The 20,116-nt window shown below is 29.6% G+C and overlaps 3 protein-coding genes across 3 annotated transcripts in view; all 3 read right to left on the bottom strand.

Moving 5' to 3' along the window:
- The window catches only part of LOC111026492, a 4,752-nt gene extending 1,560 nt beyond the window's left edge, over positions 1-3,192 (bottom strand). Inside the window, exons 1-7 of the mRNA XM_022304588.1 lie at positions 2,875-3,192; positions 2,577-2,778; positions 2,400-2,514; positions 1,479-2,000; positions 752-1,374; positions 399-683; positions 3-330 (exon numbers count right to left, since the gene is read on the bottom strand). Of these exons, the coding sequence (XP_022160280.1) occupies positions 3-330; positions 399-683; positions 752-813 (675 nt within the window). The 5' untranslated portion in view covers positions 814-1,374; positions 1,479-2,000; positions 2,400-2,514; positions 2,577-2,778; positions 2,875-3,192. The remainder of the gene's footprint in view (positions 1-2; positions 331-398; positions 684-751; positions 1,375-1,478; positions 2,001-2,399; positions 2,515-2,576; positions 2,779-2,874) is intronic.
- Positions 3,193-12,126: 8,934 nt separating this feature from the next.
- LOC111026493 (52 kDa repressor of the inhibitor of the protein kinase-like) lies at positions 12,127-13,258 on the bottom strand. The gene is made up of 4 exons (XM_022304589.1): positions 13,084-13,258; positions 12,795-12,993; positions 12,405-12,712; positions 12,127-12,337 (listed from the first exon to the last, which is right to left on the bottom strand). Exons 1-4 carry the CDS (start codon positions 13,144-13,146, stop codon positions 12,224-12,226), a joined length of 684 nt encoding a protein of 227 aa, XP_022160281.1. The 5' UTR covers positions 13,147-13,258; the 3' UTR covers positions 12,127-12,223.
- Positions 13,259-18,401: 5,143 nt separating this feature from the next.
- LOC111026494 lies at positions 18,402-19,686 on the bottom strand. The gene is made up of 4 exons (XM_022304590.1): positions 19,492-19,686; positions 19,113-19,381; positions 18,909-19,034; positions 18,402-18,821 (listed from the first exon to the last, which is right to left on the bottom strand). Exons 2-4 carry the CDS (start codon positions 19,376-19,378, stop codon positions 18,713-18,715), a joined length of 501 nt encoding a protein of 166 aa, XP_022160282.1. The 5' UTR covers positions 19,379-19,381; positions 19,492-19,686; the 3' UTR covers positions 18,402-18,712.
- Between the last annotated feature and the right edge of the window lie 430 nt (positions 19,687-20,116).

Here is a 20,116-nt window from a genome sequence, read left to right on the forward strand (position 1 = left end):
ACATTTAAATCAGAAAATATTGACTCTTCGCATTTACTATATAGAGAATTTGCAGTCATTCTACTTAACATGGCATTAGTGGGTTCAAAGTTAGTACAATTATTCTGACTTTTACTGCCACCTTTTATACATTGTTTTGTATGAAGTAGCCCACTTATAGTTTCAGTTATTAATTTTGATCTGATCTTGGTTTTCATACAATTTACAGAAGAGAATATTCGTTCGCAATCCGCGTTTGCATGTGGTAAACTAAGCAAAGCCAGTGCAAAATTACATAGTTGAATAAATTCTTGAGTATCATTTTCGATGCTAAACTTTTTAATAGACCACCTATAACCGAATGCATTTAAATTTTAAATTAATTAATAGTTATAATAAAAATTGTAATTTTTATTTACCAAAATGTATCCGGTTCAATCATATTTTCAATTTCATCTGGAAGTGAACTTATTGAAATAGGTAATTTACGCCATTCGTCATCAATGACTTGTATTCGGGGATCATTAATATTAATGATACAAGGAACTAATTTAATTAGATTGACAAGAGAAGGCTTAGTGTTTCTAAATTCTAATGACAAAGCATTTTTTGGTTTAAAACTAAATAATTCTGTTAAGACAGGATCAGCCATATTATATCTTTTTTTCATTTCTGAAGAAGATGTTTGTAAGAACTGACGACACCTTAAAAATAAAATTGTTGTGTAAAATATTTTTCCTATCTTAAAAATAAACCAAATGATTATAGGTACCTTTCAAAAAAGTCTTTACGTTGGTTATTATTACTTAAAATATCCGGATTGTCCTTATGCATTAATACCTTAGTTCCCAGATACAGTTCATTATCTGTGATTTGATAGGTCGTTGAGTGTCGACGTCCTCTGGAGGGCGCAACTTACTATCCTTCATTCTTTCGTCAGGATAATAAGTGTACTCGCGTGTGGCAGACCTCGTTTCTGAAATTTAATGGTATACACGTTTAATGTATCCAACGACATAACCAAGCACACCATATGACATATTGACATATAGAGCAATAGAGATTACAGGATAATGGCTGATATATATATATATTTATAGCTGATATAGAAAAGTTAAAATTTCAATTTAAATAATTAGAGTTAATAATAAGACCATTACCGAGAACCACACGACCATAATATTTTATTCCATCACTTTCTAAATGTTGAAGGAATCGATATTCAAACATTAGGGAAAAATATACAGGTTGATAACTATTTTGTACCTTTAATGTTAATGTTTTGAGGGCTTCTACTGTAAAACTAGGTTCAGCGTTGACATGAAAATACCATTTTCCCAGTTTATATGAATGTGGAAGTAACTTGTTGAACTGTTTTCAGACATACTCATATGCCTTAGCAGAGAAGAAATAGAAAGATTAAGGAAATTGTCTAACTTCAGGAGAACACTTTTTTAAGTTTTTTTTGAACCAATTCTTTATTAAGTCAGTATGCTTACCAAAATAATCCAATAACATATCATTTGCATCATCACTGATAAGATTTTCCTTTCTTGATTACAATACTATTTCATTTAATGAAACTATTTTCTTATTTTTTCAACGAATAGTTTCTTGAATGAGTTTTAATCGTTTGATTGTCGAATGCCAGGTTTTAAAAATTGACGTCTTGGTGTACCCATTAGCGTTTGTAAGTACTAGCAGCCAAAAATGAAGCCTTTACATTTTGCTAAAAACATAATAGTATGATAAAAAATTATCTTGTGCACAAACACAATCATGTACAAAAACTTACTGTCTACCTTATATTATTGGAAACATTTAATTTGTCTTACCATATATATTATTGGAAAATAAAAATACAAAATATACTTCTTACATAAAGTATAGCTTCTTTATTTAAGTAATGAACAAATCACAAAATAACATATATTGCATTAAAAAAAGTCTTTGATCTCAAATTACTCAAAATGGTAGCTTGCTCCCATTGAATATTTGAATCCATAGTTAACACATGAAACCTAAAATATACACAAACAAGTTAAATAATTAAGGATAATTTTTAAATAACTCGTCGAATGGCAATTTGAACTGTTCAAAGTAGAAGATTGCTCTGATTCTACAGTAGTTTCTAGATCTTATACAAATTGTATTTGTACATACAATGTAAATTGTAATTGTATTCTTAATATTGGCATATATTAAAATATTCATTACATAGACAAGAATAATTTATTTTTACATTGTGAACTTTATGGTTATATGATATATCAGCTACAGAATGACTATCATATAATAGCAATGTTCTCTTCCTCAAATAAATAACTAGTTGAATATATGCATATAATTTTGTTTTGCATTTATCATTATTATTAGAGTAGCCATAAATAATAAAAGCATAAATTAATGGATTAATTTACCTTTACTAATTTCCTTTGGACTTTATAAATAATAAATTGTACCACTTCCTTGCTGGACAACTTAATTTGATATTCCTGGAATAGGTACTGTCATCTTTGAATAATCATTCTGAGCCTAGTAAATTTCAAATAATTAATCAATCTATTTTAATGTAATGAAAACTAAGGTAAACATACAGATTTCACTCTAGAAACTATCAAGGATGGTATAGCATTTTTTTTCAACAACTTAATAATTTTGTTGTTATCTAGAAATGAAGATGGGTGAAAATGAGCTGAATAATGAACGCTATGTTTGGTAATATTGTTCAGACTTAAAGAATTTTTTAAAGCAAACTGATTCCCAATTTCCTTTATTAGTGGCACATTGACAGGACATCTAATTATAAAATTAAAAATATAATATTTTATTAAACAAAATTTAAATGATGTAATTTATTCACAAATAGTATGTACATTGAGTGTTACTTCTTACCTATAAAATTTTATGTTTTCTACTTTACTTTTATTATTTCTAGATTTACCGCATACATAGCAACAGGGCATGGTGCAGAATACAGTTGTAATATAGATGTAAAAGTTATTGGTTCTCTTGGTCCATGAGCTCTTGGTATGCATCAGTGGGGAGACCACTTCCATGCTTTCCTCTTCGTTCACCAGAATGTTAATGACTTCCACATTCTCCCTTCCCACCATCTGTACATTCTCGGGAACCTATAAGTTGATTTTCAAGATTAGACTTGACATTTCCATTGCATAATATAATTATTATTTAAACAGGAATTAATATATATTGGTACTTAGTGTGATGTAACTTGTTTTAATTTTTTTATAAAGAAGTTGGTGAATAAATAATTTTACCTACAGTGTAATTTTCTACAATAAATGATTATCAAGTATAGTACTATTTAGTGATATATCTGTGATGGATCAACAGCGAAATTGTCAAGAGTAAATCTCTCTCTATAAAAACATTGAATGGATCATTTACATATATTATACACATTAAATATTACTTGGTTTATTTAATATTCTGATACATGCAATTTTGAAACAGTGTAAGCGATACATTGAAAAAAAAGGTTGAGAACAGTTAGTACTAATGGGTGTTCATGGTGTCATCTTATTGTGTTGGTTATATTGAAACAAAAATTTTAAATGTGATAAAGGCTTAATGCTAACTACACTTATACTTAACCTTCTGCTTAAATAATCTAAATACAATTTATTATAATAATGATAACTTTATGTACCTATTGGATTTGGTTAGAAGTTTAGCATCTTTAGTTTATAGGTAGTATAAATAAGTTTGGTATGAAAATGACAGTGTAGAAGGTACTTGAGACCTGTGTTTACAAATAAGGGAATCTCATGTGGAAGGTAGAGCCTAAGGATTTTTGTTGGTAATTACTCACTACAGACGGCACTGCTCTAGCAGTTAGTCAACGATGATATACGGTTGCTCCGTAATCACGACCGAGAACAGAATGCCACGAACAGAGTTTTGAGTAGGCCAGTATCTGTTGAGTATTGACACCATTGTTCTCGGCGAACATCACCCATTGACGATTCAATGTAATTTAATCATTGTATTATGAATTGTTATGTTAAATTAATTATTGTATTGTGAATACCAATGCACAGAAACACCAACCACACCTTCGACGTTGCCACAAATCACACAATGCTTTAAAATAGTGATTGGCCTGAAATAATATAATATAATTACATTTTCAAACAATATAATATTATAAATTATGATCATAGTACCATAGTATAATGAATTAATATGGAAAAAAAATTGTAATTACATCCTGTGAATTGTGATCATCTGAAGAAAATATTAAATTACCTTATCATTATGTTATCAGTTAATAAAAATTCGTTGTGTGTTATTTTTAGAAATGCAGTACCACAGAGTATAAAAAAAAACGTGTAATCACCTGTGCTCTTATTGACGGGACAGGGAACTCTTATATACTAGTACTGCCATCTATCAGTGACGTAAGACGATATAGATATTATCTGATAATATCTACAAATAAATTTCATGAGAATTTTTTATTTTAATATTTTGTATTAAAATTTAAAATTATTCGCTTGGCACGATTATAGGATATTGCTGATGTACTAAGGTAGTACTAAGTCTAAAAACTTTAAAATAACAAACAACTTTTAAGTTTTTAATTTATAGGTATGTATAATATTAATTATTATAGAATATAGATATTAGATTATGATTTACAAAATTTAGACGGTTTCTTTTTTTCGCATTTTCTTTTAGCTGTTCCTGGTTTGTTTGCCTAGTCCATTGACGCATTCTCATATTTATATTATATTTTATAATGTATGATAAAATAAAATCTTTATGTTCCGCACATGGAAATGTGAACGTTTCACACTTGGTTATCAATGCTTCTACTGCATGTGTCTTCAAAAACAATTGTTTTACTCAAATTGTTCATCAACTCATCTTCAACGACACTCAATAATTTATTTGGATGTTTCAGCCATCCAATAGATTTGATATTTGTCAAATCAGGGCTAAAGTTCAGTTTATCACCCCCCCTCATAATTTTCGATTTTTTTTTTGTACTGACTTATTTTAGCTATTTAAGAACGATGGTGCAATCAGAATTTGTCGGTCGGACTTAGTTTCGAAGTTATGGGCTCTGGAAGTTAGCGATTTTGCGTTTTGTTACGCATGAGCGCAACGCTGCGTTTATCACGCCTTTTACGATTCTTTTAATTTTTTTCTTGAAACTTGCGTAGTTAAGAACGATGGTGCAGTCAGAATTTTAGTTATGGTTATATTATATAACGTAAAACTACTTATCTAATTAACTTATTTATACGCCTAGCGCCTAGGTTTTTGTTGTTAGTTACAGTTGTTCTGTGTTCATTAGTTTTGAAATTATAAACTTACGGAGTTGACGATTTTCGGTGTTTTACTCATGCTCCTGACGCTACGCTCTATTTTACCGCTCTTATAACAAATTTTTTAAATTATTTTTTGGGGAAACATATGTAATTCATTCTACAACATGACTTAAACTGTGATCTACTTGAGGTGGTGTTACATAGCAAGTCGAGCCAGTCGAGGGATATTTTTGATTTGCGGAGTAGAGCGACGGCGCCGAGGAGCGTAGCGATGAGTGCCGCAAAACGTGTAATCTCTGCACATACTAAACGACATAAAGTACCCTGTGACCTACTTAAGATAGTGTTGCATAGCAAGTCCAGGGATATTATATTATTTTAATTGTATATCAATATCAATTTCCATAATAATATCATATTATCTAAAATCATATTTATAATTAAATGCGTAAAAACACAAAATTTCAAATTTCAAAATTGACTACTTCGAAACGAAGTCCGACCGATAATTTCCGACAGCACCATCGTTCTTAACTCATTAATATACCTACGCAAGTTTCAAGAAAAAAAATTAAAAGAATCGTAAAAGACGTGATAAACGCAGCGTTGCGCTCATGCGTAAAAAACGCAAAATTGCTAACTTCCAAAGCCTATAACTTCGAAACTAAGTCCGAACGACAAATTCTGATTGCACCGCGTTCTTAAATAGCTAATATAAGTAAGTTCAAAAAAAAAAAAAATCGAAAATTGTGAGGGGGGAGGTAAAGAGCATTTGTTCCAATATCCGTTTACAGTTACGTATGTAGGATGATATGCAGAAAAAATCTGGATCTGAAGATATACAAATATACAATTAGAGTGCTATCGTAATCAGGTGCATCCTAATATATAAAATTATCAGAGTTGATCTTAAATAACAATTATTACAGACATATTTGGGCACTCAACTAAGTACTATAAGGAATGCAATATCTCAATATTTGAAACAAACCGATAATCATATTTTCATGAGTATTATTCGTTTTAATTGACCAATATCGCCTTTTAAACGTAAGCGCATGCGTACAGTGGTTGGATCCGCCACTTATCGTGTACTAGCTGTGTGCCAGGGCCTTAAAAAAATGTCTGGATAAAAATATCAGTGTGTTATGAACGCCACCGCATATGCCTGTGGTGTTGTGTTATATTTTATATTTTATTTTATATTTTTTTTTATTATTTTATATTTTTTTTTATCTGGATCCCTTGTTGAACTCGCTACGTCTCTCGGTGTCGTTCTCACGTAGGTAGTCTTCAAGTTATTTCGCCTGAAGTTCTACGCTCCGAAACCGGTATGCGCGGAGACCACAATGGTGGGTTTTGTTTAATTTGAACGATTAATTAATTTCTGTTTACTAATTAATCGATGTAGACGAGATTTAGTGTAGATTATCGTACAAATATGCGTACTGGTATTGACAATACGTGTTGATTGTATATTTATAATAACCGATAAAATATGGTGGTCCCGTTTTTTACGTAGGTGGTATAAAACAAGTAGCACCTCCTATGGTGTATTTGTAGATGCGTACGACGTAAATATCGGGGACTATTGAATAGTTTCCTCACCAATATTTAGGTAAAAGCGCCTCCGTGTGAATATAATATTCACTCGTGTTCGCTTTTTTTTTTTTTATAATAATTATTTGAATATATCACTCACTGGACAGAATTTCTTTTGAAAGAAATAAAAAATTAAAACGGCTACCGCTGCCACCAATGTTATGAACGCCACCGCATATGCCTGTGGTGTTGTGTTATATTTTATATTGCGTCTCTGGTTGTATCCGTAGACGTCAATTTGTTGAAAACCGTTCTCTGTGTAGCGGGTGATAGTCAAATGTTGTTTAATAGATTATTAATAAAAAGAACACACGTTTTAGATTTAAATGAGAATATTATACTTTATTAGTTTTAAGAAATATAATTTATACTACAAGCACACTACTTAACTCGAATGAGTCGGGTTCAAGACTAAATTGCCGACAGGACCGATACTATAGTCTTGTCGCGCATAAGCACATATCTGCGATAAGACGCCTACATACAGGCGTTATTATATTCTGTAAAACAAGCGTCTCTATAGTCTCTATAGTGGTGACTGGTGGGCATATAACAAGTGTATCAGAATATAGACATAATAATACATTAGTTTAGTTTTGTATATTATGTACTGCCGTCTGCCAGTGTTATATTACAATTTACAAGTTACAATAATTTATTGTACAAGTTTCCCCACCACCTTAGCACATCAAATGAAAATCGATATTTTATATCAAACTTCTTAATGTTGCATGAGGTATTGTACGTGGCGCGTTTTTTTTATCGTGGTTTCCCCAAGTTTAAACTTTAGGCCTATGTCCACGCTGAGGAGAATGGTCGAACTGTCGGACATTTATAATGACGGGAACGGTTAAGACTGTAACTTGTACAAATTATATACCTATTAAGTATTCTAAGCTAAATTGACTGATAGTTGTTTCATAATTAAACTTTCATTTAATAAAATATAAGTATCGCTCTTCTGTCCGACAATTTCCCATCACCCTCATTGCCAGTGTTGAATTTAAGACGTGTAAAATATTATCCGTACTCCGAAAAACGGGGATATTGCAGGATCTGGCATAAATACACAATACAAATTTATAAAAAAAAATTTAATTTACTCCACAAATAAAATATGTATGTATTTTTTTTCTTTTCCCATATTTTAAGCCTCGAATTCTAGGGTTATTGACGTTTCTGAAATACATTACATTTCAAAGGTTTATACTGCATATTTTAAGTGTCAATACCTATATGTATTTTATTTGTGGAGAAAATTAAATTTTTTTATACATTGGGTAATCTCGTCCATATTGATTTAAATTTATGACTACTAAATTCAACACTGTCTACATATACCTGAAAATAAAATATATATTAAATGTTACGTATACATGTATACGTAATTAAAATTAAAATACCTTATAGCTATAATATTAAAACTAATAACTGTAAATAAGTACAATATTATATAGTTTCTAAAATAACATTGATAAACTAAACTTACCTATAATTTAGTATACTATTACCACTCTCATTTTAATATTCATTTAACAAAAAAGAAACATTTTTTTTTCACGTATCATTATTAATCCATTGTAAATCCAACTAAAATATTGTTTATCTTTCTTGAATATAATAGCAAGGATAATGTGTATAAACGGGAAATTAGTTTGTTTTATCACGTTGTATCCTTGAAAAACTACTATTCTCTGAAAATAAACTTTGGCAATCATAATAAAAACATTTAAAATTTAAATTCATTTTCGTAAAACAAAACTAATAAAAAATAGGTAGTGAACTAAAAATAAAAACAATTGACAGTTAAATAATATAAAAAAAAAAAATAGCACTCTTTTGTTGGAATTCAAATAAGTAATAACTGACTGACTGTTGATATAAATTATAAAATAAACAAACTATTATAATATATGGTATGATAGTTGTAGCCAACAAAGTTTTATTATTTCACTATTATTTTTGTATGCTGTTCAATATTTCAAATTTCAACTTTAAAATTATATTAACGCGGCACATTAGATATGCAATTCAGGTACATCATCACCGCTTGCGGCGGCTTTGCCCATAATAATAGTAAAAATACTATCTGAAGTCTAGGATTACATGTACAATACTGCTCCCTCCCGCCTAAACCAGTAAAAGAACCAGTGAGCAATAATGCAGTAGATTTTTTTTACATTAAAATACCCCGTCAAATATAATATGTACTTAACAACTTAACAGAATTCGGTGTTGACATCAGCTAATATATTTTTATATATGTATAGAAAGTAACAGTAAAAACTGACACAAGCATATTATTGTATGTTTAAAATTTTTTTACCACCTCTTCGTCATTGAAACAAAATAAGCAGCAGGGGACATTAATAATTATTAATTATAGTATTTGTCATGAATTCGTGATATTTGTGTTGAGGTCCGACCAAACACCAATTTCAGACATGAAGCGATTGGTTCAAATAACCTTATATAGTTATATCCCGTCACCACTGTAACACAAGGTAATATTTATCAAATTATTAATTGAGATATGTATAATTTGAGTATTTAATTACCTTGTAAGGTAAAATAGGTAAAATAGGTACACTGTAAGCATTACAATAAAGTTAAGGCCCCTGCAAAGCCTATCAATTTTTCACTAAAACCACCTTAGCGAATGACAGTAATTAATATACTTCAAACGGTTTGATTTAACATATTTTCAAATGTCTTAAAATTGCGGGAAATTTTAAATACCAGACCCCTTTATAATATAATCATGTCTTTTCACACTTAAACTAGGAGGTAATGTTATTTTTTCAATATGATTTTCATTTTTGTGTTAAATTAGTAATCACAGCATTTAGTAATATGAAAATCTAATTAAATTTTAACTGATATTTTAATTTAACATATAAGTTGGCCTACAAAATTTGAAAAAATAGGTATTATTAAATTAATACTTTGAATACTTCATACTCGATACGCGTATAATAGTATACGTGTAGTTTTGTAAGCACCTTTACTATATTCTCTTATGTAATAAATATTATTTTAAATTCATAAATAGATTTAAATTGTTCGTTCAGGGTACGGATTCGATAAACGTAAAATCGTTTTGCACGGTCATATTAACTGCCATACTGTTTTAGTAACGATTTAAAAGTCACGAGCGAATAACTTCAAATCGAAATAAAGTTCGATCGTAATACATATGTAAGTATATACTATATTATACTGACAGGCGATAGCATCGAAACCATAAAACGAAGACGACACCAATATAGTATATTGTGACCCTTAGCACAAATATTTTAATAGCTACAAAACTTATCATTCAAATTTTGAATTAGATACCTACGTCAACAATCTAAAAAAAAATGTCCACTAAATAAATTATGGTAAAATAGAGGGTTCTCATTTGAAAAACAGAAGTTTGTATCACCATAAGACACAATAGCAGTTGCGAAGCGTCATAGGAGACAACGAGACAACGTCTCCCCACTTAGATATTAGAGCATGGGACAAATAAATAATAATTTAGTTTTATAAAATATTTACAATTTTGAATTTATATTTAAATTATAAGTATGATGTATGTTTCAATATTTGTTAAAATCGGTTTTTCGTTGTAGTTATAGAATTCTTAAAATAGATTAGATGAGCGCTATATAGCTGTGCGTGCGAGCTGGTGATGCGGGTCATTCCAAGTTCGGTATTTTATCAAATAGACGTTGCGACCCAAAGTCTCACGAATATGGAGGGCGGGTACAGGGGGATTTTTAATGTGAGTGGGATTAACTATCTAGTATCTACGAATTGAGACGCGTCTCGCCGTTCGTAATAATACCTGATGATACCTTGGTCCTCAATTATCGACGTCTCCGTCACGTCATCACGATATCGTCAATGGTGATAGGTACATCATACGTGTTTCTTAATATTTATATTGTAATTAGTCCTCATGGCTAATAAATCATATGCTACTTAGAACGATGAAATTATTAACTACTCAAACGAAAAAAATTAAAATTGAAAAATAAAAGACCATGTCAAATATTGAATTTAATGTCATTGACTTATTTTCTAAGACAAAAATAGAAAAATAGATTTAACGTAAATTTGTTTTTTAAACATCATCTTAATGCAATCTACATATGTTCAGTAGTATATCAAATATTTGTTTGTTTGTTATAGTACATTTGTTGTTAGATTCAATGACTATTTTAAGAAAGTTGTCAAGTATTAAATATAATATTTCATTTTTTTTTTAGTTTTTGAACATTTATTTCTCATTGTATAAATAAAAAAGAAAAAGATGAGTGCAGACGTATTAGTGCTATTTTTTTTCAGTGTCTCCCCAACCAAAAAACTCACGCCTCGCTACTGCACAGTAGTATAGTGCAAGCGAATTCAAGAATTTGAGTTAGTTTTCATATTGTATATATTTAAAAATTCAAAAGTCGTAATTTGAATAAATTCGTTATTAAAGGAAAAATGGGGGTGAGCACTGAACATGCTTGGCGAATCAACCTTATTATAATGTATAATACAATATATTATATCGAATTTTTTTAATGATTATTTAAACTTTGTCTTAACAATAAAGTTTTTAGTTTTTAAATTTCGGTAAGATTTGGGTTTCATGTCATTTGAATACTGTAAAAGTTCTTAAATACTTTAAAATATTTTGTACTATTTAGTATTTTTCCTTAATTAATAAATAACAAATATTAAGTGGAATATAATATTGGCTATATTGATTTTCATATCATAATAGTTAAAATATCTCGTTCTAACTATACTCTCAATTATCAAAATGTTATTAAACCATATTGAGTTTATAAATATACACACTTTTAATAGTAGTAGATTTGTATTCTAGTAATCTTCAGGATAAGTCCGACATAACGGTCTACCGCAATCGTTGATAGTACCATACATGATCTCTCCAAAGAGTATTCTAAGGTTATTAAAAGTAAGTTTATCATTATCGTGACCTTCCAAGTTCCAGGACACAACATATATTGTGTTCGGAGAAATTGCCAAATATCTACATTAAATGGATACGACCTTTTCCGTCCTTGATCTCCAAACGTCGACATTTTTTGTATTGATTGAATTATTTCGTCGATTTTCGTCGATAACATACTCGGGTATATATTTTATGTTATTGTATTTTATCCCTGTGCGGCTGCCTCTACGTAGCATTTCAAAAATGTTTGTTGTTTATTATGTATATAGTACTTACAGTGGCGTAGACAGAAACTTTCATTGGGGGGGGGATATATAAACACCAAAAAACTAGAAAATATTTGTATAAAAAAAATTTTTTTTTTTTTTTTACAAAATGTGTCAATCTACAATATAATGTCTATTTTCCTAGATTTATGTGCCATAATATCTAGAATTTCTTCGGGCGTAATTGGAACTTCCCGATGAATTGATAACAATGTTAATCCATTTAATCTAGTCTGAAAATTAAATACAAAAATAGATTTATACCAACCTTAAAGACGAAAAATAACTATTAATTTTTACTTCAGACATCGTATTTCTTAAGTATGTTTTAAGCCTTTTAAGGCACGAGAACGTTCTTTCGGGTGTTGATGTGGATACTGGTAAGGTACACAGTATTTTAAGTAGTTGATGCACATTTGGAAATATTGAGGAATTACATAGTCTCAGAGCATCTATAGCTATTGTAGGATGTTGATTTGTTAAATTCAATTTTGATTGCCAGATTTTTAACTCTGCAATTACTGTCTGAACATCAGTGTCAAGATAAAAATGTACAAGTTCTTCAAATTCTTGAAAGTCAATGTTGCCAGAAAATATACATTGAAAACCTAGACAGAAAGTCCATACTTATGATTTTTGTAAATAGTATTTATTAACAAATATAAATTTTAATGTAACTTGGGTACCTACCTTTTAAAATATTTTTGTGTATAAGAAATCTTTCTTTTAAATTAATTATAAAAGAGTCAATGTATGGTATTGCTATAGTAATTCTATAGTAATTTTCAGGTTGAATCGTCTTATCCTCAGTAAATATATTTGCACGATTTGCCTGTTTCTTAACTATACGTTTGATAGAAATGTTAATATCCAAAATGTCTGCCATTTTCTATTTATATTTTATAAATTAATATACTATATCTATTCCTATTTCCTATATTATAAAAATAATTTCTATGGACAATAAAAATTAGTATACCTCAGCTTCGTTATACATTGATTTAAATTCTTTTTCAATATTTTGTCTCAAATCCTCAAGCATAGATACATTGCACTCTGCTAACTGTACGGCTTCTTTCAAGTCAATATCATTTTTTTGAAAACATTTACACAAAGGTAAACCATAAGAAAATACCACCTATTAATACAATATAAGTAATTATAACCAACTAAATACAAAAAGAATNTAGTGCATAATTTCACCACATCTGTAGAGCGCTAGTAGTAAGTAGGGTCATAAAGTATGTTTTATTAGTATAGACTATAGATCAGTTTTTCTATTTTCGGTATTTTATATTAAGTTAAGAGTGTATATAAAAAAATATTTTAAAAGTCCATGGGGGGGGATCCATCCCCCATATCCCCCCCCCGTGTCTACGCCCATGAGTACTTATGACGCATATCTGTGCTATATTATTTCTCCTATTTGCTTAGAATGATGCATTGAATATATTTTTTTTTTATCAATTATGAACTATTTAATATTATTGTGACTAAATAGATTTAACTCACTATGACAATTGAATGGAAGTGGACTGAAATAAAATAAAATCATATTATATTTCCCATTTTTAATTTGACCATGCACGATGATGACGTTATTTCAATTACAGAAATCAAACAGGTAGAGTCACTGTACTGAGTAGTAAGTTTTGTGAGTATCAATTATGTATGAAAAATATACAATTGAGAAATATACAAAAACAAAGGTGGACTAGTATGCAATGTTAATACAGGTGTTAATCGAATCTAGTTATCGAGTACCTGTGAAGTCTGTGAGCCTTACCACAGTTTAATTGTGTGCTAATTCAATCATAGAACGTGCAATATTTAAATAATTATAACATTGGTACTTAATAAATCAGACGGCGTGCTGTGTATGCAAAACAATAGCACACCGGTAGTGCGGTACAATAAAAGGCGATGTAGCAACGTAAATAATTAATCTATTATTATTATGAATAATGAATTATATAATAACAATGTAGAATATATTAAAATTACAAATTTTAACTACGACCGACAAAAAATTAGGAATTGGTAAACAAGTTTTCTTCGCATCGGACGAAGCACTTGGATTTTAAATTGTGTCTATTAACTTGTCATTATCACCTATTATGAATTTATCGTTTATTGCAGTTTGTATCAACTATATATTCGGGTTTTTTTTATATTTTTGGAAAAAATATAATATAAATAAATTTTTTGTTACATTGAAATCACCATGTGAGACTTATGTGTCGACTCAAAAATACTCAATGCTCATTGGGTCAATAATCTATTATTGTGTATAGTTCATTAATTGATAAGCTTGTCGAAACATCGTATCGTAGTTAATGTTATAGGTAAGTTATACTCTCACATAGTCAATTTAAATGGGCCTACTAATGGATGTTCTTATGGCAACATAATTTAGGTTTAATCCATGTAATTTTGAATGGATATCAGAATGTGATGTCTAATTTGAGATCTAAATTAAATATCTCAAAGATGTTGATGTCACTCAATTGCGCACAGGGTTATTATATCCAATGTTCTTAAACAATTAAACAAATAAATTATGTACATAAGCAGTACATTTACAGCTTAGGTCAGGACATACGTTTTGATCATATGACTTGGACTAAAAATATCTAATTGCGTTGATTTACTTAAAGTGATATACTGTTATAACCTAATTATAACTTGTGAAAATGTGAACTAAAGAATTATCCCAGATAATATAATACAATTTAATAGCTAGTTAAAATCTATAATATTTGTATCTATTTGATGATATGATTGTTATCATTATTAAAGATTTGTAATTTGTATGCAGGTGTGGAGATACAACAACAACAATGATAAATCATTCTAATATTTTATACCTCAAATTCTAATTAAAACGCTAATATCATATCAAAACATAATTGTTTGCCATCTCATATTATTTTCTACATACCTAATATTATTTTATTTACATCTGCAAAAAAATATAACATTTATAACAATTCTTCTGGCTTATTATAAAAACACAATTCGTTTCTACACAAAATCGTCCATATAAATAATGTCTATTTTAGATTTCATTATTTCTGTAAACGTTGCGCTGCAAACATATAAGAAGAGTTTGATACAATATAATAAAATTGCAGTGCAGATGTTAGAGGAGGCCGTCCTGTTCGCGGGACAGCGAACACTAGACATTCTGCTCTGTAAGTTTAGTCATGTAAATAGTTATTCAACTAATTGATTTTTAATCATATCCAAATGGTTACACAGTTTATGATTACACTATTCTGTATTCACGTTGTGTATTGATAGAATAACAACTAATAATTGATAATATACTATATAGATTCAACCTGGACGACACTGGAGTCACTTTTGGCAAATCATTTGGCGCCCTTAGGCCGACTACCAGATAACCTTATGAAGCTACGAAGAATTATGAACTAACCCAATTACGAAAAAACAAAACTCCATTCGGGAGATCTCGCATGATAAGTGCTTAAGTTAAAACTGATTAATTAGATCGAATGATTTTAGCTTCAACAAAACACAGACTGGAGCTCTTCATCCAGTTCATACATCGTTACAAGACCCAACCCGGGCATCTTTGTGCGATTAATATGAGATATATCGTCAATCTTCGTTCGTGCCTAATCTTATAAGTAAGATCCACCCGCGGCAGACTCATGTGAGCTTTTGCACTAACCGGAAGTATTGAGTTAACGGTTAGTGCGTCATTCGTCGAGGCCGTGTTCCTTTCTTCGTGTAAAATGTCCTGGCTTCTACCTCTATTACAGCCGGAGGGTTCGACAGAATTCTATGATAATAATTTATTCCGGGTATTCTTTGATTTATCAACGTCACAGGGTGTGAAGGTTCTTTCTTCTTACTCTTTTTCATCACCCGGACGCCCGATGTTTGGTTACAGCAGCAGCTGCACATTGTTGTTAATTTGAATGTATTCAAAATTAAAAAAAAAATTGTAATATCTATAATATGTATTTAATAAATATGTAATTAAAAATAAAACACTGCATATCATTACTATTTTATTAACATTAATAATTAGGACTACATACAAATCCGCACCCTAGTTATTATTTTAGGTATACCGCGGACTAAGATTAGTGGTGACACCTCAAAAAGTCACCCGACAAATAACCATCCGACACAAAACCACGGAATAACGACAAAACGTCATTCGACAAAACACCATTATCATAATTCGACAAAATGCCACCCGACATAAAACCATCGTACCATACTACCAACCGTAAATCGAAAATCGCATCGTAATGAATCGTCAAAAAGGTTAGGTTATAAGTTACTATTTTAAATCGTGCTATACCCGGATGCGTTGTCTTCGTCTTACAGGTGCGTAACATATCAAATTTTATGTTCAGCAGTTACTCTTTAAAATTAAAATATACCTAATTAAAAACGCATGAGAAGCCCTCCGTAATAATCTTACCTATAATTTTAATAAGAGGTCAATTCACTCTAATTTTTAAGCTAATAGCTAAGCGTGATCTGCTGAACGTAAAATTTGATATGTTATGTGCGCTTGTAAGACGGAGACAACACATGCGGGTATAGCACGATTTAAAATAGTAACTTATAACCTAACCTTTTTGACGATTAATTACGATGCGATTTTCCATCCTATTATTTATCTATATTATTTTAACCTAACCTAACCTCTTATAGTTTAGTTATTAACATTTAATTTTAGTTCTAATATTAAAATTAAGACCATGGGTCATTCATATAGTTCAAATTCAAAATAATATAATATATCAAAAAAAATGTCTTATCTTTTTAAGTATACCAACCCACAAGAGAAACTAGGGATATTTGTCTGGGAGGGCTAGAATATTGTATCAGCAGCACGGGCCAAAAGACTAAAATATGATTAAAAAAACTGGGAGGCCAAGCTCCATTTATCTATGTACCAATAAACAAATAACAAACCATGAACAATAAATTAAGTACCTAGCTACATAGTATTGTTTTATGAGTTCCTAACTGAAGTACCTGCAGGAAATTATGCAATATAGTTAAACAGTGGTAGAATAGTTTACAATGTTTCAAGCGGTTTTCTACTATTTTTGTTAACTGAATTTTCTATTTATCATCTTTAAAATATAAATATATACCTAATTAATATTATCAATTGACATTTTAGACTAAAAAAAAAAAACTCCAATGTACCTATAGCGAAAATAATAAAAAATATATAGAAGGTAAAACACAAGTATCGTGAGAAACGATATCCCCATACAAGGTATGATCAAATTCACCGTGTAAAATAGCGTTTTCCTCCACATCGTGATATTGAATGTAATATCTAGGTATGGTTCTTCGCAGCAAGTATAATATTTCTCATTTCTGTAATATAAAAAAATATATTACACCTGTTCATAGTCAACGAAAAGTCATTCGATTATTACGCTTAGATCATAACATTAGAGTGAACCTAAACCTCCTTGATTTATTACGCCTATGCTGAGAGAAAATCACATTATTAATTACTAATTTTGCGATGGTCCCAAAAGTTTCGCTAAGTTTAATAGGCAGGTACCATGGTATAAACTACATAATATATGTGAAGTAGTATATTTACATATGAATATATGTTGCAAAAATAACAACGAAAATAATAAATAATGATTGATTTTAAAAAACGATTGTACACCATCAAATAGACAATATCAATTCTGTATGGACCTTTATTTTATTTGGGATCAATACGAAATAAAAAAAAATACCACTATGTACATCTCAAACTATTTAACTTCTGGAAAATAATAAGTAATGCATAACTCTATAGAAGCAATAAAACTTTAAAAATGGACGAACACACGATCTTCACTAACAGTTACACTCTCTGATAATTGCTATGTATTGAGTATGATATGTCAGCATAGGCGCAATTTGGGCTAAATTTATGGGGGTGCTAGATTTATGTGGACCAAAGAAACCCTGATTAATTTTTTTATTGAGTTGAATGAGCTTCCATTAAATATATAATATTTTATTATCCCCTGAGCAATTATTATCACAAATTTTATTATCAAGTATCAACTAATATTTTACATTTTATTAAAAATGGTTTTATTTTTGAAAATCCAAATTATTAATAATCATAATATATGATTTAAATATCAACATGAATATTTGTTTTTAATATCACATAGTTATTATCATTTAAGTTCTACACACAAAAACAAATAATAATAATAATAAAGAAATAGGAGGGAAATGTAAATAAAAATGTGACGACAATGACCAAAAATAAAACTAAAATAAACAACAATATTTTACATTTTTTATGTGTAAAGATATACAGCATAGAAGAGAAATTCAAAGAAAATACACATTAAAAATGTACATTCAAAAAACGATCAAATCTATTTACATGATTTTACATCAGAATTGTACTAAAAATATTTATATAATGTTATGTATAAAAATAAAGTATTTACAATTAGTGTTCAGTAATTGAGTCCTAATAATAAGAATTAATAACATATTTTGGTACAAGACAGAATTTAAATGGTCAAAAAACATTTTAACAATAGCCATTATACAGATGTATTTTTTAACTTTTTTTTTTTTTAAGGTAAGCTCATGTATGATGCAGATCCTGAGCGACTATACAATTCAGGACCATAGAAACCAGCTGCAGCAGCTTGTCCGTATGCAGCAAAGGCTTGTTGTTGATATCTGCAGCAAAAAAACAAATTGTGTTGATGATAACTTGGGTCATATAATCATAGACAATATACTATGCATATTATAGGCTATACAAACCTAATTTTATCATACATTCGCATGTCAGAATCTATCTCCCTTTCTCTTTCCCTGAATGCAGGACGACTACGGTAACTATTGTCATACCTTTCACGTCTGGTGTTCGAGTCACGACTAGATGAAAACCTAACAGTATAGTACATTATCACAAGGAAAAAAAACAAAAGAAAAAAATTACTATTAAATAATGAAAATACAATGAACCTTCGATTATCATTCCGTGTATCACCTCGATTATCACTCCTAGAATATGGTGTGCTCCTATTTCTATGATGATTATAATTTGTAACATACCGATTACTGCTTTGATCATATGACCTTGTAGCATTGGAGGAATTACTAGAACTCGGAGGTGTAATTAGAACAGTAGTTGGAGTGGTTAACAAAACACCTGAATTTATCTTTTTTTTGTTCGGTTTTTCTGTATCATCATTACCACGTTTTCGTTTCAATGAATCTCCCGATTCCATCTGCTAAATTTAAATTTAAATATTTGTTTTTAACAATAATTGTCAATTTATACAAAAAAAGTTTTAATTATTAATATTAATTAATAATACATCAATTTATGTCAAAAACTTACATTTTTCGGGAGTTTTTTATCTTCTTTAGATTTATCTCTAATTTTATCTTTGTTTTTATTTCTATCTTTTACTTTGTTATCTTTCTCAAGCTTTTCTGTTGTATGTAATCCTCGGCGATAAATTTTTAGCTGTTTTTTAGAATCAAATTCAGTAAACTTTGAGACGAAAAACCACAAATTACTGTTAATAAAATATAATAGTTAGCATATAGTATTCATCTCTATACAATTATTAATTGACAGAAAAAATATGTATTGTCCCTGTGAGTCTTAATAAAAAAACGGAATTATGATATCTTCATTATTTCAGGAGATATTGCAATGGGTAAATCCTCACGGGACACCCTGTATTGCTATATTATTATTTTTTGGTTATTTAAAAAAAAATGCTGTATTTATTTTAAAGTCATGTATAATATACATACATAAAATATGTAGGTATAGGTGTTATGTTATTGAATAATGCATTATACACGGTAACAGTATACATAAGCAATATATAATGCGACGTTGCACATAATACAAAACAAATATACAACACCTAACAACTACCTTGTAATCACCGACTCGCTCAGCAGCATCACAGGAATCCAAAACACAAGACATCCATCCGACATATCCAAAC

The sequence above is a fragment of the Myzus persicae genome, unplaced genomic scaffold (genome assembly GCF_001856785.1).
Source record: "Myzus persicae strain clone G006 unplaced genomic scaffold, MPER_G0061.0, whole genome shotgun sequence".
NCBI classification, from domain to species: domain Eukaryota; kingdom Metazoa; phylum Arthropoda; class Insecta; order Hemiptera; family Aphididae; genus Myzus; species Myzus persicae.

Excerpts from the sequence above, each read along its gene's own strand:
- LOC111026494 (XM_022304590.1), bottom strand. The coding sequence starts at position 19,378 with ATGGAATCGGGAGATTCATTGAAACGAAAACGTGGTAATGATGATACA. Across the intron at positions 19,035-19,112 it reads ACACGGAATGATAATCGAAG|GTTTTCATCTAGTCGTGACT; the intron begins GTTCATTGTATT and ends CTATACTGTTAG. Across the intron at positions 18,822-18,908 it reads CGAATGTATGATAAAATTAG|ATATCAACAACAAGCCTTTG; the intron begins GTTTGTATAGCC and ends TTTTTGCTGCAG.
- LOC111026493 (XM_022304589.1), bottom strand. The coding sequence starts at position 13,146 with ATGCTTGAGGATTTGAGACAAAATATTGAAAAAGAATTTAAATCAATG. Across the intron at positions 12,713-12,794 it reads ACACAAAAATATTTTAAAAG|GTTTTCAATGTATATTTTCT; the intron begins GTAGGTACCCAA and ends CTTTCTGTCTAG. Across the intron at positions 12,338-12,404 it reads TAAGAAATACGATGTCTGAA|ACTAGATTAAATGGATTAAC; the intron begins GTAAAAATTAAT and ends TTTAATTTTCAG.